Below are 27,613 nucleotides of genomic sequence, written 5' to 3' on the forward strand. Positions count from 1 at the left end.
GGAAAACATAATTGTTAGCGTTCTACATATGTAGCTAAACATATCATACCTCGTTTATTTAATTCAGCTCTATAGGTTGAGCTTGATCATAACGGTTCCAAAATGCTTCTTTTTTGGTTTTCTAATGCTTCTAATAAGTATTTCCGAGCTGCGCCCCTGATATTCATTTAATGGAACCTTTATATGAACAGTGGCGCAGATTGCAATTGTTCAAGACTGTAAGATAGAAGTTTAACGCTCTCCGATATTTGACGCCCATGTCATAATATTTTAATTTTTCAAGATTCCTCTTTTCATATCGTAATTAAAACCCCTCAACAACGCCTCTGATATCTACAAAAGAAGGCGGCAATTGCACCTTGCCGCAGCCAATTAAAATCCGTGTTTTCTCACAGAGAATTTCAGGGGCGGAACATTTTTCTGAGCACATTTACATATTTTTTAATTTGCAAATAGTGTTTTTTCTTTTTTTATTACATCCGTATAAAATGCTCTTCCTTCTTCCTGATACTACCTATTTAACAGGGGAAAAGTTGTTTGCTAATTAAACATCTAAGTGATTAGGTGTATTTTAGTGGCGTAACTGCAGACTACTGGAAGGTGTGTGAAAACCATGAATTAGCAAGACTTTTATACTTTTATAGCTATATGAAAAATCTAGGATGCCCTTGCTAAGTGAGAAATGTTTCATTGGCGTAGTTTTGTAATATTTAAGTTATTTTTCTATTGAATTTTATATTGTTCAGTTTAGACTGTACCCCTCTAATTTGACAAATAGTCAATAACAAAATATTGGTGACTACGTCCCTGATTTAGAAAGCATCAATCTTTAGGCGTGCATATTCCATCTCATGTTAATGTAAACTTTTTAAAAAACTGACAATAAAATGAGCTTAACGTGAGATTTCGTCGTTAATCTGTATGCTTCGGATATATGACATTAAATGATAACATGCGTGTCACTTTGACAATTTAATTTAAAGTTAAATCAGTGGCGTAGTTTATACTTTTACTCATCTCCTGGGTGGGCAAGTCAAGTTAATTTTAGTGAACATAATAAATCTCTACCAATAACAATGATTTTGGTAAAGTGAAACAGGTAACCTCCTGAATACAACAGCAACAACCTTCAATGTCAACAATCATTGACATTTCCAACTCACCCAATTTATCATACCCTCCCTATGAAATCCCATAATATAACAACCTTCTGGTAAAAATACCTTCACTTCCCTCCTTGCGCTCCTCTCCCCCCACCGAAAAATCCATACAAACCGAATTACCGAAAAACAAACAAAAACAATTGAACGTTCAACCTTTGGTGAAGTTTAAGGGTGGAGCCTTTCTCCAACTCCACCCAATGGAGGGTCTTGGGGGGGGGTTTGTGGCCAATCAGAGCTCGAGATCCCGGACAGTCTGCTCGGGAGTAGATGGGCGCAGCCCGGTTTTTAAAGCAGTTGTTTGAATGAGACGCTCTAGTGATGGTCAGTTGTTTTTCGGTTGATGGAGTTTGGAAAAACGGACTGTCGATTGTTTTGGGGGGTTGTGATTGATGTGCAATAGGGTGGGACCATTGGTATGGAAGTGTGCTCCAAAGTCAAGGACTGTTTCGTGGACGGATTAGAGGATAGAGAAATGAAGGTATATTGGAGAAAAGTGTGTTTTTTCAGATTTCCGTGAACAATTTGTTTTATCCATGAATCGTCTCCATAGAGTAAAAATATAGCATTTACAAACTGTAAATTGAACATATCGAAAATTGTTCCTTTTAAGAGAAGTTGCGTATTTGATTGACTGCTGAACTTTCCGAGATATCAATTTTATTCAAGGCGAATTAAATTAATTTCTGATTTATATACAGAGTTTCTCTGAAATGTAGAAGCGTATCATTACGAGCACATAAATAACGAAGAAACACCCAGTATGTATTTCTCAAACACGACTCACAAATATATCAAAAACGAAGCGCGGCATTCGTACTCACTTTTTGGTCATTTGGCTAGTAGAATTGTAGAAAATTAAAAGTAAAATGAAAGAAAATTAAAAAAAAAACTCCGTTCTGCGTCTATGAATTTTTGTGCAAAATTAGCTCTAAATTTTGTGTAAAATTAACATATTTTCGATGTAATTATTTAAGGACTATAGAGGCGTCCTAGTTAATGGTTCAAGTTAACATAAATCAGAGAGAAACCCGCACTCGGATCAACAAGTTTGGGCTGCAATTCGCCAGTTATTACTTCAGCGCAACAATAAGTAACCACTAATGCTTAGTTGTTCAACGTCGTCAAAAAGTTGCAGAAACTGGGAGATAAATCCTCTTTGGATACGATAAATTTCAGAAAAAAAAATCCTACGCCGACCCCAAATTCAATAAAATTATTTGGCGATCATACTGGTTCTTGTTCCTGGTCCAAAGTAAGCAAAAAATTAACTAAAGACATATTCGCTTAGAAATCATTACTTACAGGGCGTTTTTTGAAAACCTCAATTTTTTAAACATTTTAAAAAGAAATTTTCACAGCGCTTTTTTATATGTATATTTATTATATGTATAGTAGATTTCAATGATCTAAGTTTCATTTCCTAAAAAGCAATATTTCCGAGTTATTTAGAGACATTCAATTTTGTTTAATGGAACAGAACTGCTGAGTGAACCAATAGTATACATGGTGTCTCATTTAAAAAGCTATAAACATCTGTCATAATATTATTTTTTATGAAACAAAACTTTCGTTGAACTTTGTGAAAAAAAGTGTTTTGAACACGATTCAATAGAAAATCAAAATATCGAAAAACGCCCTGTAATTTTAAAACAGCAACAGAGATGAAAGTGCGATTTGGGTCGTTAAACATTTCTCAAAAATCAGTCTCATGACGCATTAGCAAATTTTTCTCTCTTTGGTTGTAACATAGAGTTTTCCTAAAAAACAAACTGTCCTTGGAAAGCGATTTAATTATTCAAGTTAAAAAATTGGTTTTATACATTTTTTTCCAACAAAGGTAAAAATTGATAAAAATGAAAACATAAATGCAGAGTAAACATTCTATATATATTCAAGAAAAACCACTCGTAGAAGGCTGGAAAATGGGGTTCTTACCAAACCAAAGTTCTATCGAATTTTTTGTTATAAGCGGAATCGTTCACTGAAAAAGGAAAAAACTTATTCGCTCTACTCCATTGCACAGATCTAACCTTTGCGCATTATTACAAAAGTATACAGTTAAATTATTATAATAAATTATTTAAAAATGTTAAATTAGTTGTAAATTAAATAGGGACCAGCGGCGTTTTGGACATTTTATTCTACATTCCATGAATGTTTGATTTGAAAAACAGCCATTTTCTTTACGGTTATATGTAATATGGACCATTAGTAACTTATTTTTTGAATTTTGACGAACCATGTATTTCTTGAATGAGGAACCAATTTATAGTAATTTTGGTACATAATGATGAGTTTATTAATTAAAATGCTTAATATGACCTCCTTTATTTTTAAAGCACGTAAAACCCTTTCTAAGGCCTGCAACTATCAAAGAATAGTTCTTTTTTGGAGACACGAAATTACATCAAGAGGCATATGCAGATTTTACCTCTTGCCTGCATTTTTTAGTCCAGATATCAGTCTAGAAATGCATTAAAAGTTCAACAAAATTGAAAAAAATATTTTTGATTATTCCATATTTCGAGAAAATATTCGAAAAAAATTTGATATTTGTAGAATTTCGAGCAAATTTACCGCGTTCCTATAGAAAACAACAAAACAACAAAAAAAAAACAACAATTTTGGACTGCAGTTCATTTATTTTAAATTTAGAATCTTTCGGGAGTCATTTTAGGATTCTGTATTTTAACATATATCCAATGGCTATTTCAATTTTTTTTTGGTTAAGTGCGGGAAAACGCCGAAAGCAGGGGTCTTCAGTCTCCACTGAATGATCCTGTTCAATGGAACGTAATTTCGGGAGGGGGGTGCTGAGTCGCCAACTCTCTGTAGAAGTTGAGACTTCTGCTCCACGGCAATGACTTTTTTGGCAACTTTTATTGTCTAATTATAAAGCTATTCAGTGCAATTATGTAGAAACCAGTGGCCTCCTGGTTCCTGTTTCAAAGTTAAGGTCAACGGCTTTGCAAATAGCGAAAATGTAAATTAGCGAAACTTTCTTTGAAAAGCGATCATTTTCACAAAGAAATGCACAGTACCACAACACAATTCGCATATCAGTTTGTTGAAAAATTGGCATCTATCCTTTCGTGGAGTGACAGTATTATGAACACAATATGCCTCATTATAATATATTTAGACATTCTCAAAGAGGTTGCTTCTTTACTCGACTGTTGAAATCTCCGAGACATCGATTCCATTCAAGTCGGAATAAATAGCTTTCTACGATATATACAGGGTTTCTCATAAATGTATATATGGATAAACATGGGCACATTAATGAAGAATAACGTCCTGTATATATTTCTGAACAATTGTCCGTAAATATCTCAAAAACGGAGGGCAAGCCGAATTCAAGTTGTCCTAAGTTTTCGACCATATTGTTATGAGCAAAATCGTTCCTAGAAAAGTTGAGAAGTTTTCGATTTACGCCAATGGATCTTCCATGTGTAATGTAATTTCAGATATCTTTAGTGTAACTATTCAAAAACCAGAGGCGTTGAATTCCAGATACACAGCAAGCGCAAAATTATACGTATATAAAAGCCCCGAAACCCGTGAAACTTTTTCCGGGTAATTAGATGGAAATCCAATGTAATTACTTAGGGATTAGAGATGCCTTCGTTCTTGGTTCAAATTAAAAAAGGACCATAAAAAATTCAAAATGACAATGGTAAAAATTAATATTTAAAAGTTAGAAGCGCTTAAAGTTTTGGCTAAAAAACTTAAATGATAAACAACAATCTTTACTTTCAGAATCCTTCAAATTTGACCGATCTTAAGGTTTCTGATACCGCTCTTGGTTCCTCCTCAATTTAAAATTTCATTTTTTTCTTTAAGGCAAAAACGGCTTCTACGGGGTTAAAGCGCATTTATGAGCTTTCGTGATTTCTGATTTTGAAAACTTTCTTTTAAGCTATTTCCTACGGTCAGTCTGAACTCTCTTTAGACCCCTGGGATTTTTAATACACTCTCAAGATTTGTGAAAATATTCCCTATCTCTGATAAAATGTATAATCAATGATGGTCCTGAAAAACTTTTTTGTTTGGCAAATCTGGAAACCGGTCAGTTGACTGCACTGAAAAGGCACCTTCCTCTGAATATATCTGGTAATTGCACGAGAGAACATTAGTGCACAGAAAAAACACTCCCAAAACAGCAGCAAGAACCGTAATTCGATATATTGTTTAAAGTTTTCAAAATCTAACAATCGTTCATTACACGTCTCGAAATCCATTTTCCCGTGCTTACAAGACTTTCCGTATTCGGTTTCGTTTCACACGGGATTTTGTCGCGCCTGCCCGGGCGAATTCTATTTTCCGCACTCCTAATGAAATTCCAATATCGCTCCAGGGTTCTATTCCAGCGTGGAGGATATTGTAGTAAAATTGCTCTTTAGACTAAGTACATATTAATTAGTCCTTAGTGTTTAACTTTGTGAATAAAACTGTACAATTCTTTTCATAGGCTACTTTTAAATAACAAAAGGTTCGAAACCCCCCCTCTAAATCCTCTTCGCATAGAGCTTCTTGCCTCAAGAGAGTTTTAACCTGAAGATCGCTTAAAAGTGATATTAGCATACCTTTTGAGTACGTTTAAAGTGTTTAAATCCTTTTATTTACGCGTATGAAGATTTATATATGAAATCGTGACCTTTTAAAAAAGGTTAAAAAAATAATTTTCAGATCATTTATGTACAATGTACTGGCCTGTATTGGGTGCTAAGTTACTGGCTTGGAAGGATCGTTGTTGAATGGCCTCCACTCTTACCCGATTTATCACTTCTTCAATTTTATTGTTTCACTTCCAAGATGTATGTATCGAGATACGCATTTACTACATTCAAATGTTCTTTGTAGTATCCATACGCAAATAAATTGTAACCAACCAAATAACGCTATATTACAATTTCAAATGGTGAATTTCGTCCCAAAGAGAGGGGATTTTAACATGTAGGGCCGGAAATAACTCACACCTTTTCCTCTCTTAAAAACATTAATTTTTAGCCACTGTCGAGAGATACAGAAATGATTTATTATGTACCAAATTTTCACTGAGACACCCAGTATGCTAATTCGTAGACTCATCCTCAGGGGGCCCCGCGGCGCGAAGCCTTCGGCCCGCGGTGGGCGCGATTTGTAATCCCTTTTGAGCCGCTTTAATCCGATCGTATTTCACTCTGCACACTCCCTGAATTATAATGTGTAAGGGGGCACTTAAGTCTGTTCTCTCGAAATCCGTCATGTGACCAAATTTATCGGTTGTCAATCCGCGCGGACGTTAAGTCAAGAATGTCAGAGGTCACATACCGTCACTTGTGTGGTACGACCGATCAAATGGGTTTTTGTGTTCGATACAGTGCCGCGTATAGAGAACCTCACTCATAGTACCCACAGGTCTGCTCGGTACTTCGAAGAATATACTCTTAATCATGGGGATCTTGATAAAATCGCCATTGTACGCGGTGCCTTGATTGATTATCGACTTTTTTGTCGCTCTATCACAATATTTATTCAGAGAGATACCTATAGATATGGTCGAACGGCATGTTTTCACAGTAGAGAAATTATGGAACTTTGGGTGTACTGGTTTTCCTAGTCGTAAAACATTTAAACTCCAAGGCAGAGCACTAACTTTTAAAACGTAATCAAGAAAAGTTTACAACTTTTTGTGGGATCTGACACTTGACAGGTGCAGGGACTGTCACTCATATGACGAAATACGTGAGTGCTAGAGTTGGGAAATGTCAATTTGTTAGAGCAGCTTTCCTGTCAGCGATAAGATCACCGCATTCGTTATGCCAATTGCTTAACTTAAAAACAAAAGAAGATTGCAATGTTGCCATGTTCCTTTAATTATGACGACACATCTCGAATTTGCGTTGTCAAGGTTAACTTTCTGTGGCTATATGATTCAAAAAAGGAAAAAATCGTCGCTGGATAAGTAATGTAATATACCTCCAATGAAACTGGTATATGAAAAATGTTTATTTTGACCTCGAGAACAAAAACGAAAATCCCCGAAGAGAATCGAAGAAATGGCCGGCCTCGACAGCGCGCAGCATAATAAAGTCTATAAGTCACAGGTCTGGTGAATGACAGGTGTTGTGTATAATATTATTGTACAAATACAATATAAGCGTATTTTGATAAATGGTGGTTCGGGACCAACGAAGGTATCCAGCAGACATTCCTACCGGCCTTTTTGGTTGTAATGACTTCGATTTATCTACTTAATCAATTATGGGATAGCGCGTACGCTACACGCATGTAGAAGTCTCACAACCAGTTTCCGCATTGAGGTACCTCTTTAGGATCACATCCTGTATATCGACCGTTCTCAGGTCTAATATTGCCACTTAGAGAGAAGCGTTAAGTCATTATTTGCTTTCAAAACTTACGTTGGATTGAAGTGGGATTTGGCCGTGTTTACATTAAAAATAATCAAAATATCCTTACCTAAACACTCGATTTTTTCATCAACCAGAAGGTATATCTGAAATTTTTCTGTCTCAAATACCGATGTAATCTGTCCTTTAAACCTACCGTACAAAGGGACATATTGTGCGTTTGTGGAATAATAATATATAGGTGACAGGCGGCCCTTGACTTTTACAGAAAAGGTGTTTTTGCGAACAATAGATAAGCCTATAAGCGGATTTTAAAGAGAAGCAAATCGGTTTAACGCAGCCTCTTAAGTGGATTTTTGATTATTGTGTGAAAGTAGCCAAATCGCACTGTCGAGAGTTGGATGGAATTTTAACAGAGAGTTGAAAACTCACTTCAACGCACCTGCCACACTGTTAGCCAGGACGTTTGACATTGTGACAGTGACAGCTGAAAATAAAAACAAAAGACTGCAGCGTTGTGGTCACTTGTCTAGGAGCCGGAATGAAACCGCCGAGAGTTGGGTCGCATTTCAATGAGTTGAAAACCAACTTCCGGCAACACCGTTATCTATAATATAATCTTTAACGAAGTGATTGACAGTTTATGATCAAAATAAAAGAGCGCACCGAAGTTGTCACCCTCACGCGTCACATAGCTCTTTTTGAAAATAAACAAATCCCTTTGTTCGAATTACAATTATTGGCGTGCAGGCTTTGCAAACACAAGAATGCAACTTGGTTGCCATTTCCAGGTTTTCAAAAATAAGTATTATCTATGGTGTCAATACATCGGTAACGCGGTAGTCTATATGAATTTCTATCAAGTGACATCCACGGTTTGTGTTAAAAACAAAAGAGTACGACGTTGTTGCCACTATCAAATTATACATAGGCATTTTAACTGTTGCGTGAAACTAGGCAAATCCAAACATTATGCCTTTCGTGGCACCACAGCAGTGATTGACAACTTCCGCAAGAGTTTAGCGGTGTTGTCGGCTCACAAAGATTTTTTTTCCATTGCGCTAAAGCTGCCAAAATCTACAACATACTTTATTTTGAATATTCGGTGGCATTTTAAAAGGGCGTTGATTACTCCTTTGAGAACATCATTGTTATCTGCTGACAGTTTGACACTGTCACATTGACAGTTTGTAATAAAAATAAAAGAGTTTTTCATAGTCAATCAGTTTTCTCGTGATCGTTGGTAATCTCTAAGATTCCTGAAGACGTTAAAATTAGAAACTGTCGAGGTATTTCAGTATTTTTTCAGAGCTTTCGTGAAACACGCTCTTCTTCCTGACTTTATTTATATAGTTTGCTTAGTATGTCTCTGACATATCTCTTTAGAAACAAAAGAGCGAGGCGCTGTTGCCATTCTCGTTCATAACAGTTGTAAATGGCCCATAAACGCCCTCTCAACCGTCATCAATAAGCACGTGGACAAACCTCGTGCTGTTCATCATTGCCTCTTCATTGTGTCCACTTAGTTTACGTCTTTCCAGGTTGCAGAGGAAAAAAGAAGGAAAATTTACGCGGTTTTGTGCTTTCAACTGCCCACCGGTCGTTAAGGGATCGTTTCTAGATTCTCGGACCTTTTGTGGAGATGATTTGTTACGTCTGAGGTGGTACCACGCGCCTTCTTCTGTTGTCCCCGACAGTTGTAAACATGGTATTTTGCGTCAGAGTGTGAAACGGTAATAAATGGAGCCGCCTTGGACATATTCGGTTGACCAAGGTTGAGATTTTTGATGCTTCCGAATGTGGTAACCTTCGGGTTAACGAGGTAAATTTCTAATGGGATTTTAACACGATCTACGCTTATTTTACAGCCTTTAAATTTACCCTCATTTTCTTGTTCTGTTATTAACCAAAACCCGGAGAAGTAAATCTTTTTAACACGCACATTTAGCGGGAATGATTTGCATTAACGGTGAGTTCAACGCAGAGGTTTCCCCTAAAGTTAATTAGCAAATTTATGACCTCACAGGCATATTAAGTCAGAATAAGAATTTATTTTGGAGCCTCATGTTAATTAACACGACATGGCAACACTCGAGAAACAAAAGCGCGCCTCGTCGTTGCCACTTACTCCCGCGTGAATTAATTCGGATATTAAAATATCAAAAGAGGATTGAAAATAAACAAGACGCGGGTTCTCACCGAAATCGAACCAAAACAACGCGGGTTATTTCACGTCACGTCTAAGATCCTCGGACGTCCATCTGGGGCCCGGCCCATATGGCCTAAGAATGCTCATTCTTCAACGCCACTGACAGATTTTCATTGTGACTTTGTATATTTTAAAATTCAACTCTTTTCCTCGTTTGCGACACAATGAGACCTTTTATTTGGCAGCTTTGATGTGTTCATCTCCATAATATTTTTGAGTACGTGGGACGGGTTGAAACTATGAGCCCAAACAACAAGGCGATATTCTTTAAATTTTCAACTCGCAAAGAATGTACAATTAATCCCACCTCCATAATGAAAGTTTTAAATTAGATGCCTTTTGCTTGGCCAAATCATTGATTGCGATAAATGGCAACATAGCATTTTTCTATTGTTTTTGTATGAATAAATGTGATTGGCCGAGTTCTGGTTATCAAGAAGAATCTTGGCTTGCTTGAAAAGCTAAATTTATTTTTTCAAGGAAATTTCAGATATTTCATAAAATTCAAATTTTCAAGATGCTGTAGGAAGATAAAACTTACACGGTATCAACCCATCATTTAATTGTTTAAATTTAGTCATATGTGACCAATGACATATGTCAAGAATACAGTCAAAAAAGTTCCTGTGTTGCCAAACTTTGAACGTTCATTCCTTATGTTGTTCTTAGAACATAATTTCGTTGATTTGTTTACAAAACAAATTTGTCCATTTGCAAATTAATTATTAAGTTTAAAACCTATTATCGGCAATAATGCGAGGTACCACACGATGGTTCCACGCAGTCTTGAAAGACGAACCCGTCCAGGAACCTCCCCTTGAAGAACAAAACCTATCTTAATAACAGTACAAATAGGTCACCAAATAGACCAATTTATTCTGATTCTATTTGGAACAGGTTCAAATAGCATAAAAATCTGACGCTAATATGGAACTTTTTAGATTAACAATTATTTCTCTAAATCGAAAAAATCGAAATGTATTTTACACGTAAAACACACGTGAGGTAAAAAGTTTTACTGCACGAATGTCCCTACCAAATACGAATAAAAAGTCTTGACGCTATTTAATTGGTTCATTCTACAGATGGGTTCTTGGATCAAATTCCACTATAAAATCATATCTATAGGGTGTTCCAATGAAAACTCTCCACCACAATTATTTTGAATAATTGCGAAAATATCGTAAAACGCCAACACATGTCGATTCTGTTTTCGAAAAAGACATTTGATGGCGCGGATTTTAAATTTATTGAAACAACCCCCTCCGTGGGGGTGCAATCAGCTTTGGAATTTCAAATGGGGCAATGGATCGAGTGACCCCTCATTTTAAAGGTAATAAAATTCTCTTTAACATAATGCCCAAATTTTTTACTTTTGGCCACCTGTTCTGAGAAAAGTAACGCTCAAAGTAGGCCGAAAATGTGGCGAAATATTCACAAAATCCCTTTAACGGACTCGAATACACAAACTTTTTTCATTATTATGACGACGATTTTTATTTTAATAAAAAAATCCACGAAAAAAATTGTTTAAAATGTTATTTACCTTTCGCTCAGCAGTTTAAAATTGATTTAGTACTTGTTCCTTCCTTTGAGTTGCACCCAAAAACTTTAAATAAATTGTGCATAACTACTGCATTTTTGAAAATAGTTTACTTTGCCGTAGAAAGGCTTGAACTAATTTTGCTGCATTTCAAGAACAACGATTGCGCTCGAATAACAGCACAAATGTTCAATGAAAGGCATCCGGAGAGGACTACTTCCCATGTTTGCGTAATTAATTTTTTTTTAAAGAAAATTCCGAGAAACAGGGTCCGTTCATAACAAAAAGCGGCAATCTGCAAATCCGGTCAGAAATGAAGCCACCGAAATCGATGTAGTTAGCCAACTAGAAACTAGTTCACGTCTTGAGTATACGCAAACTATCAGAAGTTTCAGGAGTCTCTGCGACAAATTGCTGATGCACTTTGGAAGCTTGCAAGTACAATTTTTATAAGATTAAATTGGTCCATGAACTCAATGAGGAAGATATTGATCTGTCACCTTTAGTTTTGTGAAATGTTAGCTCATCGACTTGTGGCGGAATCTAATTTCTTTTACTCGATTTGCTTTTCGGACAAATATACCTTTTTCGTAAACGGATTGGTTAATCGCTATACCTGTCGATACTGGAATAAATCCGCTCCGGGTCTATTTAGAGAGGGACACACTCTATACCCTCAAAAGCTAAACGTTTGTCTGGAATTCTTAGTGATCAAGTAATCGGACCACTTTTTCTTCCTGGAAATCTTAATGGGGAATTGTACTTAAATCTTCTGAAAACCCACATCTACCCGATAATTATGGACGCCATTAAAAATAATGAAAACATTTTAGAAAACGAAATGTGGTTTCAACAGGATGGGACACCTCCGCGTTTTATAGAAGCAATAAGCCAATTTCTGTATGGAAATTTTCTTAATAACTGTATAGATCATTGAGGGTTCATTGAGTGCCCCCCCGGGTCACCTGATTTAACACCTCTCGATTTTTTTTGTGGGGTAACTTAAAATTAAGAATTTATCTAACCCAATTGGATAACTCACTGGAGACTAAGGAGAATCGCCTAATCACCTTTGAAGTTCTTGAAAATATTTAAAGAAACATGAAGCAACGTTTCTTTTACTATATGGAGGTGAGAGGAAATCGTTTTGAACATTTGATCACGTAATTTTATCTAATTGTTTGACTAGGTACTTTGGGAGTTATTTTTCTCAGAACTCGTGATCAAAAATTAAAAAAATAGGGTGTTATGTTATAGAGAATTTTATTACCTTTAAAATGAGGGGTTACTTGACCCATGGTCTCATTTGAAATTGTTAGAAATCGCAATATTAAAGATGGTTTATGGGAACAGTCTCCCATTTTCGGTAATAAATACTTGATATTGATTACCTTTCGTCTAGGGAGACTGTTTATGTTTATGTCTGATTCTTTCCTGGCTACGTTGTGTTTTTATTTTTGGGTTCTATGTACCCTTTACTTCTTTGAATATGATATAGTCAGTCGTCGTCTGTAAGAGGTTACGGAGTCACCTCAACCAAGCACTTTATTTCTTGAATAATATACTAATAGTTTATATACTATCAACGTGTATCATTCTGGTCACTCACACCCTGCATGGTTCTTTTTACCAACAGAAATTTCAAAGCTAATTGCACCACAGAAGAGGCTGTTTCAATAAATTTAAAATCCAAAATAACTGTGGTAGAAAGTTTTTGATGGAACACTCTGTATAGAATCAATTTAATAACTATATTTTGCAAACTTCTAAAAAATACCTTATTCCTCCTGAAAATTACAAGAACATGAAAATTTTATTAATTGGTAAGCTGTACTGATTAATCAAGTCTCTCCCTTCTATAAAATTGAACACATAATTTTATGCCTCATATTTCAGTATTAAAACACATCTATAGAGAACCATTTTAACAATATATACCGTTTTGATTTGCGTGTGGTAAAACTTTAATCACAAACGCATAGTTCAGACTCATGAGACCGAAGAGTAAAACACAGGAATGACATGAATTGACGTATACAGGATGTTCTAAGTTAAGTGCGCACCATTGGTAACTTTTTTATTATTATAGATATGTAGCCGTTTAAATTAACAAATTTGTAGCATTTTCCTGCTCATTAAGACGGTGAAAACAGGAAAACGATTGAACGCGGCTTTTAAGAAAAAATAAGGAAAATGTATTTTTTAACGAAACACCCTGTGTATTTTTTATTCTAACGTTCGCCAATCACCAACAGAACAAAAAAGGCCATATGCAATATTGGCCTAGAATTGAAAATAACCGAATTATAAGTAAATTTTTCTTTTAATTAGCCGAGTATGGCCGCGAAATAAAATTCAATTTTACTTTTTTCATTTTATTTAAGCAACAGAAATAATAAAACAACCCACCTTAAATGTGCAAACACATCACCGATTGGTCCAATGCATTTTCGGGCATTCTTTATTACACGGTTTGTAACTGTTAGAATTGTTCTGCCATCCATGGATCTTATAATGCCTGTAATGCTGGTGTGAAACTTGATCGGATTCGCATATCTTCTTCGACAGACTTTGTCCTTAACATAACCCCAAAAGTAAAAGTTTAGTGGAGTTATGTCAGGAGATCTTGGGGGCCAACGTATCGGATCATTTGTTGCAATCCATTTATTTCGGAAAAACCTTTCTAATAACTCTCTGACTTCATGACACTGATGGGGAGGAACTCTATCTTGTTGGAAATATATTCAGTTACGCGCCTTTAAGTCGGTATAATCTCAATTTGCATTCTAGCAATTCTCACAACGTATCAATGTATCTCCTCTCTGTTAAAGTGCCTTCATAGAAAATTGGCTCATTTATTTGACTGTCTCGTAGACCACACCACACGTTGATACCAAATTGTATTTAAGGATTTCTGGGATGATCAATAAATAAATTTTTCTTAGACCAAAAGTGGACGTTTTTGGGATTAAATATTGCTCTATTTAAAAAATTAGCTTAATCGCTCCACAAAATGTACATTAAAAAGTTTAAATTTTGCCTACAAGTATTTCCAATCCATTGAAAAAAGATTAGTTTACTTTCGTTGTCAGCAGGTACTAATATTGGTTTCGGTCGGCACTTAAAGGGTATAATTTTTTTTTAGTTTCAAAATTGTACATAACTTTAAACCACTGTCTTTTGCTAAATCTCTGATTGAATTATTTTTGTACGCTTCGAAATTTACCAATTCATTTACTTCTATTTCCTCATTTATAATTAATTGTTGTTGAGTTTTAGTTTTCATTATTCCTAAATTTTCTGTGCAATTTTAAGGAATACCCGCTCTCTGGTCAATTTCGTTCAGGATACATTTGGCCATATTGTTCCAGTGCTCGAAGACTATTTTTTCTCGATACAAGACCCGTCTCTAAGATGTCGCATTTTTCTAAATGAGTGAACACCATTTTGTCATATTAATAACTTAACTAAAATGCAGTTAATTTAAATAATAATGATAACTTTAAATTTAAATCAATTTGAATACGTTAATTTATTAATTTTGTTTTTTGACAAATTTTTGACAAAAATCAATTGCTTTTTGACATCGGATTAATTCACGATGACGAAATGACGCATAATGACGTAATGAAGTTTTTATTTTATTATTAGACAGATCACAGCCAGCTAGCCTAAAAGAAAAATCTGCTGATAATTCGGTTATTTTCAATTCTAGGCCAATATTGCATATGGCCTTTTTTGTTCTTTTAGTGATTGGCGAACGTTAGAATAAAAAATACACTGGGTGTTTCGTTAAAAAAATACATTTTCCTCATTTTTCCTTAAAAGCCATACTCAATTGTTTTTCCTTTTTCACCCTCTTAATCAACGGGAAAAATGCTACTAGTTTGCTAATTTAACCGACCTTATATTTATAATAGAAAAAAGTTGCCAATGGTGCGCACTCAACTTTGAACAGGCTATATACAGGGCGATTCTCGATCTACACGCATAAACTTGGGAAATTGTAGCTGAGGACGAATAATGAATATTAGTGAAAAAAATGATGTAAAACATTTTTAGTTTCAGAGATACCGATTTATTTCAAATAAAAATAAAAGAAAAAAAATGAATATAAAAATATGCTGCAGCTACTGAATTTTGATGTGAGTCGCCGTTCATTAGTACCATGTCCATAAGTTCTTTGTTTGAGAAATTCTACGCCGTAATAATTGCGTGAAAATAAACTCGAATACCACTACAATTGAAAAGAAAATACTGCTAGAAATACCAAACATATCGTCCTGACTTATTTACTTTTTAGTTTTTATTTTTTAAAAATTTCACCTGATAAATTTTTTTGTGTCTCAACTCAACTGTGCATTGAAAATCACAGAAATAACTTCGAACGGTTACTATGATAAATTAAATACATTTTCAATTTTATAAAATTCGGGTTCCTTTATTTTTATTGGAAATAAATTGGTATCTCTGAAACTGAAAGTGTTTCACAAAATTTTTTTTCACTAACAATTCTTACTTGTCCTCAGCTATAATTTCCCAAGTTTATGCGTATAAATTGAGTTAAGAATCACCCTGTATGTGCATAGCCTACATGGCTGCCATCTGGCTGGGTATTCGGCAAGAAATTTATGTTGCCACATTAAAAATCACAGAAAATGAAAAATTCCTCCTAGGAACTCTTGAATATACCTCTCAGATCACTATAAAACTGGATGGATGCGCATAGGCGCCACGACCAGTCTAATATATATAAAGCCACGTTTAACTGGTGCAGAGCAACGTGAAATTATTGAGAAAACCCAATATTAAGGGTTCTAAAAGACCCACGGATAAAGGACGAAGGACCCGCTGAGCTAATCGGTCCTTTCTTCGACTCCTGTCAACAACATTAACTATACATCAGCCAAAGAATTCAATTGTTAAGTGTTAGTGTTTTTTTCGTAAAAAGTAATTCTTAAATAAATCCTGAAAACGTATCATCTTATGGGCATTCCTGATATTACCATTCACCCATGTCATAGCAAAAAACTACTGAATGTTTTGAGTATCAGAAGTTTTTGAAAACTCTAAATCGATGTAAATTTAGGAAGTTAAGGGGAGTTCAATTTTATAGAAAACATTCTGTACATTTCAGGCACTTTCTTAAGGATCTAGGTGTCTCGCGTTTTCACATTATTATCGAGTCGTGCACCTCGCGTTCTTTTTTTTATCAAGCTGTGTACCTCACGTTCTCGTTTTCGTAATGAGTCGTGTGCCTCACGTTCTCATTTTTTTAACACCGGATTTTAAGGCTTCAAAAATTTTAAAAATACGCTTTCTATAAATAGTCCCGAATCATCAGCAGGGAAATCACTCATAGAAACAATAAAATAAGTCTGGAACTTTACCCACGATCAAATTTCCGGAACAAATCGTATTCGGTGTCAAAACCTCTGTTAGTAGGCGCAAAGACATTATTGTTTGTAAATTTTTTAAGCTTGTCCTTTTGTCTTAAAGAATACCGTGAACTTATGTCCTAAGCCCAAACCACACGAAACGGATCATAAATATGTAAAACTCCGGATTCTTATGTCATAAACATAAAGCGGGGCCACGCCTTTGGTATTATATAGAATCGCTTATAGTTTTGAGCGAGCTTAGACGCATTAAGTTACGAAAAATCTCCAGATATATTTACGTGACTTATTTCCAAGGAAATTGTCCTCGAGATAGAGCCGACGGGAGTCGGCTCTATTGCGTCGAAAGATCTTTTTAATCAAAAACTGCAACAATCGGTATCGGGTTTCACTTAAGGCTGCTTAATATTCGTAGCCGGTCCGTAACTCATTTTCATGTCAAACACTCCCGGGTGACGTAGCCGTAGCCACGCCCGATCAAATTGAGCGGGCCGGGGTTTTATGTATCAAAGGGCTCGTTAGCGCTCCTCGCTACTTTTTCAGCCCTTTTTGCATTCGTAATTGAGCCAGAGCATATGCAAAATAGTTGAGAGTCGGCTTATGTATGCGCTCTGATCGATACCTTATTCCAAGGTGCGGTTTAGCACTGATAAGTCGACCCTTAGAGATGAACAAAACGCGCGGCCACAATGGCAAAGGCAGGGACATGAGCTCTACCTCTGTTAATATGATAAATATACACTCACACCCTTGTAAAAGTCAATATGTTCCAAGTGCGAAATAATAGAGTGGGCTGGCACAATGGGTGTCATGTCTTGTACGAACCACTGTATATCACGTCCCCCTGGTGTAAGTTTTATGGGAGACCACAAAAGGGGCCTTTGCGGCCCTTACGCGTCATTACACATTAACGGATTTCGGAGATTTTTGCTACCCGGAACCACCTTTCCGGCCTTTTGATAGATGCGTTCTGATAAAGTTAACCGGGGGATTAATTCTTATTTTGATACCTTTTGGCGATAAATGTATAAACATTAGCTGAAAAACAAGTTTTAACAGAAGTAATTTGTAATTTCTGAACCGATGCAGATGTGGTTACAAATTACTCTTGGCTGTCTCACTACTTAGCTTGCCCATTTTTTTAGTATATGTAAGTAGACTTATACAAGGTGAATCACGAGGAAATGTACATACTTCTAGCAGGGAACGAGATTTCTAAGAGGAATATTGAATGAGCATTAAAAAGTTGCTCACATTTTTTATTGTTATTATACAGGGAGTTTTACATATTTTATCGAAAAATGATTTTGCGTATAACTTTGTAATGCCAATTTGCTTTTTTTCATTTTCTGGTGAAAGAGTACACTGTTGCTTATGAACAAGATAATGTATTCAAAGTTGAAAAAATCCAGGACCACCTTTAAAAAATTTAGTAGGTATTTTCCACATCCAAAAAATCACCCTGTACCCGAATTTTCGAAAAAGCGCTATACACATTTGCTAAAAGTTATATGAACTAATAGTTATGCCCAGTCAACAAATTTATCACACTCTTTTGCTTTGTAAAAAAACGAAATTTGCGAAAATGCTACAGTTCTAGATATTTAGATATACCTATCATCCTTATTCTGAATACACTGTATTTCAAAATCAAATATTAGAATTAATAACGAAACGTAAGATTGCAATATTTAATTGAAATCATAATGGAAAAAGTTATTTGATACATACCTATAATTTTAAAATTAAAATAACGAGAGAAAAGAAAAAAGACTACTTTTTACTATTGTTGGAAAATGACTCAAGAATGTACATAAGAAATTAAAAATTTGCTATTTACTATTGCTAATTATTAATTAAAGATATTTTCAAAATAGAAACCTCAAAATTCTATGATAGATATCCAAAACTAGCATTTTCGTAAAAAACTTCGTTTTTTTACAAAGCAATGAAGAGTATGACAAAGTTGTTGACTCAGTATAGCTATTAGTTCAGATAATTTTTAGCAAATGTGCTTAGCACTTTTTCGAAAACCCGTATACAGGGTGATTTTTTCGAGTTGGAGGAAAACCTACTAAATTTTTTTTGGACACGGTCCTGGATTTTTAAAACTCTGAATACATGATCTTATTCATACACAACGGTGCGCTCTTTCACCAGAAAAGTAAAAAAAAAACTGGCATTACAAAGTTCCACGCAAAAGCATTTTTTGACAAAATGTGTAAAACTTCCTGTATAATAACAATAAAAAATGCGAGAAACTTTTTAATGCTCATTGGATATTTCTCTTAGTAATCTTGTTCCATGATAGAAGTACCGGCAGTTCCTCAAGACTCACCCTGTATATTCATTATTAACAGAGCTCATTCACTCACTCGCTCATGTAAATAAAAATAGAGAGTAATCACTAATAAAATTGTAAAGAATGCTGGAAAGTGTACAAGTTAATTTGGAAGCAAAACTACACGCCGCAATAACTTCATTATTGATTTGTGAACAGAGTAGATTTCTCATGGAGAAACATCCCATCTAGGTCTCAACAAGTACACTCTAATGATAGAGCTCATACTCCCTTACTAACTAATTTAAATAAAGTCCTGAAGTAGAAACTAATAAATTTGTAAACAAAGCTGCACGCCTTGCTGATTAATGTGGAAGCTAGACCTCCATTCGTTAGTTTAATTAATTTATAACTTTTTGTAGCATACATTTATTAGCAATATTTTAAGTAATATTACGTAGTAACTCCCTTGGGACCAGAGCTAGGTGACTCCAAATGTATTTTTGGCTCTTGGCTTTATTGGCTCAATATACTCTGGAACCTTGAGGACAGTAGAGTGCAAAATATCACTTAATTTATAAACAGATCTCAGACGCTCAACAATTGATTGCGACTCTGCCAATCAATTCTTGATTGTAATAACGTTAAGAATTTATTATTGGCGACTTTTAGAGCCTCGAGGGTTCTCCAAAAATTTCAAGTGCAATCCAACCTCAAGAGGTCTCGAGCGGAAGCTTCGAAGAAGGAAGTTTTCCGAATGTGATTTTATTATCCCGAAAACTGCGAGATGTGGCGGAGCAAAATCCCTGGTAAATATCTCAAAAACTGCCACTAAACTTGATCCGCTCGAATGAAGCAAAAGCAATTAAAAGTGCATTAATGCCTCACACCGAACCATAATTCAAGCTCGCACCTTGTCCTGCCTCGGAACCCTGGTACCACAACAAGAAAAAATAGTCGGCCTCAACAGGACCGCGATGATAAACCGAAAAACGGGCTTCCGAACAAAGGCGAGGAATTCCGAAAGGACCATTTATCAAAAAATATTCGAGAGTGTCGTCGGCGACTTTATACGTCTCACCTCCTCTATATATTTTATATCTTTTACCAGACATTATATTTTTTAAATTCGTATATACGACTTTGTTCTTACAAAGCCTTATTGTGCTTTAAGTGATTTATTGATGATATATTACGGGTGTGAGTGGAGAACAGGCTCTGATGCTTCTATCTCTTTCTCCGCGTGTGGTTCTTTTTTCATCATCTGTCTGTATATAGCATTTTTAAAAGCAATCATTAGGTAATACAAACCTCCCTTGGTACTAGCAAATGTGCTGAGAGCCTCTTATATTTCGAAAGTCCCTAAAACGGGGGCCGTGCTTAATGATTTTTCTCACATTCAAAAGTTCAGAGATCCCTGAGAATCCTCAGAGCACCTTCAAATCTGTATCGCGTTTCAAAGTCCCTAAAGCAACTCTTTTGACAAACAACATTAGCAGATCTGACCTTTAAGATGAAATAATCTTATATAAGCTAATCTAACCCAGAGCAAGAACAAGTTAAATTAGATGGAAATTAAGTGAAACCGACGGACTTAGTAGATAATTTTAAATTCAGCTTGTGGTCCTGTTGAACGTCAGCTATGATATGGCTGTTCAATTTCGGTTTTGACAGTGGGCCGTAAACGACATAGCGACATATGACAAGTATAACGTGAAATTGACAGTCAAGTGGGGTTAAAAATTCTTATCAATGGCTTATTATACTATATGTGCGCACCTTGTGCTTTTACTATAGTGAATTATACAGGGTCTTTGAGGCTTTGAGGAAATTCGCGCTGTACATTTAATATCCGAATAGCCTCAGTTAGCAGGCGGCACGCCCGAAATAAAAGAAGACGCTGTGCCGTAATTGGCTAACGCTGACCGCTATAATAAAATTATCGGCCCTCGGCCGGTATTCGCGGGGGTCCACAACGCAACATCAATGGTGGCGGCCTGAAACAAAAGCGCGCCGTTCCGGGGCGCCCGGCCTATCGGTGAGATCGAACGCGCCGATAGAGCCCTATTAAGACGTTGTAATTAAAAGGTGTCAAGTCCGATGAGAGGTCTGGAACAGCTGACAGTCGGTCGACTTTCAACTCTTTTTCAACGTCACCTTTGTAATTTTCAGACTGAATTTCGGCTGTGTTCTGCCTGCGGCGACCCGATCAGCGACAAGTTCCTACTGGAGGTGTCCGGCAGGAACTGGCACGCGAGGTGTCTGCGCTGCTGCGTCTGCCAGTTGCAACTGGATCGGCAGCCATCTTGTTTCATACGGGATAGGGCGATATATTGCAAGGCTGACTATGCAAAGTAAGTGTCGTTTTAATCCATAACAAAACCATGTAGACCGCTTGATGCTTAATTAGAACCTGTTTGGGGATCAAAACTGCAGAAGATAGTGCTGGTAAATAGAGACGTCGCCTCGAATTTTACCGTCGATTTTCTCTAAAATGTTACTAAATTAAATAAAACGACAAAAAATTCATTTCCAATATCCAAAAGTGCCTATGCGGCATAATTGACACATAACCAGTGAAGTAGGTTGACATTTCAAGTATAACTTTTATGGACGCGCCCACAACTAAAATTGCCATTAAAAATGCGAGCTGTCATTGGTCGGCTTTCATATCTCGCGGGTGTAATTTTGAATCGACCAATCACATGGGAGGAAACAGTCAGTCAAGTCTGTGCGGGAAATTGCACATTGTCGTAGAGGAGTAAAAATTTTTTCTGTAAAAATCAGAGGCGTGCTGGCGGGGGAATGGGTCATATGGAGCACAGATTGATAGCAGGTAATTTTCATCTTCAAAAAAATCTAAAGCAAGTACGCCACTGAATTAGAAATTTTTCAAATATTATTAACCTTCAATTAAGACGGCTACTAGACGTGCGTTATTGATTTGGCCCATTGTTGCCTTCAAATTTGGTTTTATTCGAAGCCAAAGTTCCTATTTGTTACAAGGAGCAATTGCTTTGTTCAAACTGATTTTTTTACAAGTTACAAAGAAACCGCAAATGTTAACTGCGAGCAGGAAACAAGGCCATCAATTTCTTCAAAAACGTACTTGTGCATCTTCGCCTTGAAAGTACCGTTTGGAAGATTGATGGTTTGGAGAGGTGCCACTGACACGTTTAAAAAACACAAAGCCCTCGAGTGTGTACACTACAGACATTGAATCACAACCGTGATCGCAAAGGTCGCCTTTGGAAGATTTTGCTTCGGCCGAAAACCTTCTTTCATGCAATCGCCCATCATAGGAATATTATGATCGATAAAATCAAAATCCCTCCGGTCGATTACGAGATATTTAGCTAAAACAAAAGCGTATCCATATCACGCGGTCGGATCTCCTTTGACTGTTAAACATTTGTTGCAGAACAGGATGACTTGCCTGAATTCCGGCGGTACTTTTTATGCCACAGACCTCCGACGAGCCTTTTTCTGTTTGTTCACAAGAACAATCGCGCGATGTACGCATGAGAGCCGCTTTTTTCCTACACTACGTGTAATCAATCACTTTACTCTCTGATTAAGCCAAAGATCGGGTTCTTAATCGGAGTTAATAGGGCGAACTGAATGGGGGACTTTCTCTATCTCTATCGGACTTCTGGGAACCTACCTATGCGCGATTAGGGCGATAGAAGGACGAAACAATGTTGGAGGAAAAAAAACGAACAAACTGAATAATCTTCCGAAGATGATGTGGTCAAAATGTCACTGCGTTGTCTTCACGAAATGACAAATGAAATACGGGAATCGCCAGTCACCGTCCAACAATACCTCCGAGTGTGTTATGTGAAGTCGAGTGTGTGTGGCAAACTAAAAATTCCCTATGCCTAATCGGGCATGTACTTTAGTTTTTATTACAATGGACGATAGGATAATATTTTGTTTTATTATGAATGATGATACCTCATGCTTCAGGGGGGAATATTGCGCGACCTACGCTACTGACTTTTCGGAATCCGACCAAAACTCCCCGACTAACCTGTGGAAACTGTCCACCTTCTCTCGCCCACCTCTGATTGAACTGAGAGTCGAATAAAACCGTTCCTCCTTCCAGGCCTTCAAAAGGTTAATACAGTAGAAATCCAGTGGCTTAGCACGCCATTCCGCACGGCCGCAACATTGTTGATAACGTAAAACCATTCAAATATCGTCTTCCAGCGCCCCTTTTCGCGCGCGCTTATGGATTACCGCGGCACGTTGAACAACCTGCACCATTGAGTATGTTAGAATCTGGCCAAAAATCCCCTACCATCCCGTATTAAGTGAACTTCGTGCTCATTTTCTCACACACAAATCTCTTGAGATAACAGACTTAATTGGCTCCAACCACCTCGCACGCCTCTGATTAACCACGAACGAAAAACGCCCGATTAATACAGTTTTTCGAAGATATTCCTGTGATAGTCTGGAAAACTTGCCTGTGACGCCTCTGGTTTGTTTGAATGGAAAAAGTGCCAGCCATTTCTGTCATCTAGGAAAATACTCAGTGGCGACGCGCGTTTTTCAAGTTATCGAAATATATTTCAAAATCCTAATGTTACGCAAGATTCACCTGACTTGGGACGCAAAGCTTCTCATTCCGTAATGTGCTCATAGTGGCTACAATTTGGTTGAATTTATCAAAATGTCTCGCAGACCTGCAAACGATCATTTTACGTAAATCGAAATCAATTGGTGTAAATAATAAAATCGATTAAATTTCCAGCCTGGCTGCCTGTTTCTTGATTAAAATGCAGAACGATATGCGTCTGATGGCGGTTTCAAACGATTAAATAATTGCACCATAAATTCGTTCAACGGGCACGTTATTAGATAAAATATACCGTTAATGGAAATACCCATTAAAAAAGATTCTCTAAGAAAATACCAATCAGTTTGTAAAGAAACATATACATAATTACCTTCGGTATTTTCATTCGCGTTGGGGCTTGCTGCGCCGCTGGTTTTCTCTAAGCGATCAAAGCGCCTAATTAGAGAAGATCAAAACTATCATTCTACAGTGTCTCCCTTATGAACTTTTATGATTTATCTTCTTTTCTGAACATTTACCCAATTGCCTAACAAACAAATTTTGACAATTCCTCCTCCAGGAAGTTGATGAATTGATGCGGCACGCCACTGAATATTAAATACTAAATTGCAGATTTATACATGGCAGTTTAAAACTCATTTCTCTTATGAAAGGAATAGGGGCAGCAGGATTTTAGGTCTCTAGGTTTCAGGTAATCAGTCATTTTTTCAGTGCAATCAGGGACGGAGCACAATGTTTTCAAACAGAACAGATCACAGGCTAAATAAGATTTTACCAGCTTCAGTAACTGCTCTTAAATAGTTTGTTAATTTGAACTGATACGCCTCTGTGTTTCAAACCATAAAGCTACTGTTTTTTTCCACGTGAAACGGGTGCTTGTAGGAATGGTGGAGCACCGTCTAATATTCGCGAGCAATTTTTAGGCGTGGGAATTCACAGATTAAAGTCGATTGTAGGAACATCTAATTTTACCTGATACACCTCTTGATTTTAGACAAAATAACTCCTTTTTTTATTGAGAGTGCGCGCTAAAGGAAGTTTGTCTCCCGTTACACAGGGGCGGAGGTTCTGCAAATTTCAGAAAATACACCATGAAATTTCGCCAATTTGATTTGATAGAAATCTCGATGTTACGCACTGGAATTAAGTTCTTTTTTTGAATACTACAGGCGCTTATGGAAAACTTGCGAAAGTTAGACAGTGGCGGAGCACGATTTTTTTATATGGAAAGAGTTAACGAATTCAAATTAAATACATTTTTACAAAACTTCAGAAGTTGCTTTGAAACGTTTTCAGGGTGACAAAACTCTTATCAAAAGCCGTTGTTTACATCTCACCTTTATCTCCCATATTATCTGTAAATACAAAACAAATAGCCACTTATTTTCTCCAAGTGATTTATTACTGGCTCGAAAATTTGGCGAACGAAACACGCACAAGGGCATCAGAGAACCCAATTAAAAACGCCCACTAGTACCCGATGGGCGCGTTAATTAAACGAAAAACATACTTTAGTGCCTTCCGACACAGTTATTCGGGTCCCGGGAGAATTCCAAATTGAAGTTCTGTGTAACCGGTGGCCGGTTTGTCATGTCCGACGAATAAAAATTTCTAAATTAGACCTCTCATTAAAAGATACAACATGCGATTGCGTAGGCATATAAGAACCACTCGCAGTCGGGAGATTTATTGGCAAATTTCCACTTTCAGAAGCTTCGGAGCCAAATGCTCGGTCTGTCTGCGCAGCATTTCTTCCAGCGATTGGGTGCGCAAAGCAAGAGACCACGTGTACCATTTGGCGTGCTTCGCCTGCGCAGCATGCCACCGTCAGTTGTCCACTGGAGAAGAATTCGCCCTGCACGAAGATCGGGTGCTCTGCAAGGCCCACTACTTGGAAACCCTGGACGGGGGTACCACTTCCTCTGACGGTAACTACTTAGTAGTAAGTGCCAACTTAGATTAAGCCGAAGGGCTTTGTAGATGGCTGCGACATCGACGGGTACCACAAAAACAAGGCGAAGCGGGTGCGGACTACCTTCACGGAGGAGCAGCTGCAAGTACTGCAGGCCAATTTCCAGCTGGATTCCAATCCGGACGGGCAGGACCTGGAGAGGATAGCTCAGATCACTGGACTGAGCAAACGGGTCACGCAGGTCTGGTTCCAGAATTCTCGGGCCAGACAGAAAAAACATATGCACACTGGGAAGGGGAAAAATCAAAGTAAGCACACTTGCTTGAACTAACCAGAACTAGACTTGGTTGCCACGTTTCTGATCCAGATTTCGTTCAAATGGTCTGTCTAGTCCAGGTGTCTATAGTTCTCTTCTAGTTGCCATTACAATTCTTTGTTGTTTCAGTCCACAATAGTAGCCGAGAAGAGAACAGCTTTGGAAGGCACATTAATCTCCATTTAACGTACTCCTTCCAGCAGCAAAACAAGAATGGTATCTTCTCGCAACCTGGTGAGTTGTTATTTAAACATTTCTGATCGAAATGGAATGGGTCCCAAATTATCATTGATTTGATGATTTAGATAACTACATAATTTTTTGGATTCGAGCTCTTCCACGGATCATACCATGATAAACAAAGGTTGATGACGACGCCTGTTTTTGTAGGAATTTCTAACCGTTTTGTAGTTTTAGAGCCTCAAACAGGCAATTCTCAGGTTTTCTTAGGTTACTTTTTTTTTAAACAAATTGAATAAAATCATTATATTGTCAATTTAATTTAATTTCAAGTCGAATTTTTCAGGATGCTTTCGGCTGTATTCCAATTCATGTGCGTCATCCCAAGATTTGATTTGGTATTTTGCCTTAACTGGTTTTGGATTTTATCTTGCCTTAATGTACATATAAGCATGTTCTCCACTTGGGTTCAATAAACTTGCTTAGAAGTTCCCCGATCTTATTCGGGTTTCTATAAATTAAATTATTAGACCATCACAAGATTTATTTCCTAATATGTGATTTCCGTTGAAATATCTTCTGCCACCAAGCCGACTCTCTTATGTGAAAAGTGCTGTTTTCCACACTAGTTACAAAATATATATTACTGCAATTTTCCTGTTAGACCTTTCTTGATAAAATGGTGATTACCACATTTAAGCAAAAATTAAAGGATCGCAAATTTTCTTATTTTTTCGCCATAAATGCGTGCAATTCAAATTAAAATGCATAAATAAATCATGAAGAAAATATGTCATACCGTCGCTAATCGGATTAAAAATGTTTATGAGGTGTGAAGAACTGTTAACACCGCTCTACCTGCCGGATAATTTATTGCTTTTTCTTGCAAATGTTGTTATTCTAATGTATTTCTGTATTTATAAATCTAGTTAGGCCATAGTTTCAACTCACTATCTTTTTCAGATTCAGCTTTAGACGACCTGTCGCAGGAATCTACACTACATTGTATGCAAAGTGAAGTGTAGTAGTGAAAATCGTTTTTACCCGAGTTGCTACTAGTGAAAACAATCTTTCTCTCTCTGTGGTATATGCTTCAGTTTAATGTAACACTATGAGCATACAAATTGTTTATTTTTTTGTAAATATGTAAATATCACTTGTGAAAAAGCTCCTACGATGTAATATTAACTTGTAAGTTGTTTTTATTGTTATTTATTACTTTATTTTATTTTATATCAGTGAAACTGTCTTTATGGCACTTTTTGTAGGTATAAATATTTAAAAACTTGTAAAAATAAACCTGTACCTACATGGGAAACATGAACCTTCTGGGTGCCAGCAAATTAACTTTTTAATGAGATTTCCAAAATAATATTCTACGATTATCAAAATATGCTATAAATAGGATTTGTTATATGGTTTTCGGTTTGGTCGGTAGATCCGTTGGCACCCTTGGTGTATTTCATATATTTATTGTTGTAGCATAAGAAATCAGCAAAATAAAAAGCCTACTTATATTATATATTTTTTGCATTTTATTTTTTGAATTTCAGCAGATGTAGGCTAAACTCTTAGCCTTTCTGTTTCCCAATTCACTCCTTTTTACTCCATGTGAGCTCCTCCCCCTCCTCAAAACGGCGTTTTCGTTTGCTTCAGAGGAGAGGTGGGTGTT

At 36.6% G+C, this 27,613-nt stretch overlaps 1 protein-coding gene across 1 annotated transcript; it reads left to right on the plus strand.

Moving 5' to 3' along the window:
- Positions 1 to 1,209: 1,209 nt before the first annotated feature.
- Positions 1,210 to 27,453, plus strand: Awh (Arrowhead). The gene is made up of 6 exons (XM_066394057.1): positions 1,210 to 1,641; positions 21,121 to 21,302; positions 25,244 to 25,461; positions 25,514 to 25,753; positions 25,891 to 25,995; positions 26,905 to 27,453. The coding sequence occupies exons 1-6, from the start codon at positions 1,579 to 1,581 to the stop codon at positions 26,964 to 26,966; spliced, it is 870 nt and encodes a 289-aa protein (XP_066250154.1). The 5' UTR covers positions 1,210 to 1,578; the 3' UTR covers positions 26,967 to 27,453.
- The last annotated feature ends 160 nt before the right edge of the window (positions 27,454 to 27,613 follow it).

The sequence above is a fragment of the Euwallacea similis genome, chromosome 10 (genome assembly GCF_039881205.1).
Source record: "Euwallacea similis isolate ESF13 chromosome 10, ESF131.1, whole genome shotgun sequence".
In the NCBI taxonomy this organism is placed as follows: domain Eukaryota; kingdom Metazoa; phylum Arthropoda; class Insecta; order Coleoptera; family Curculionidae; genus Euwallacea; species Euwallacea similis.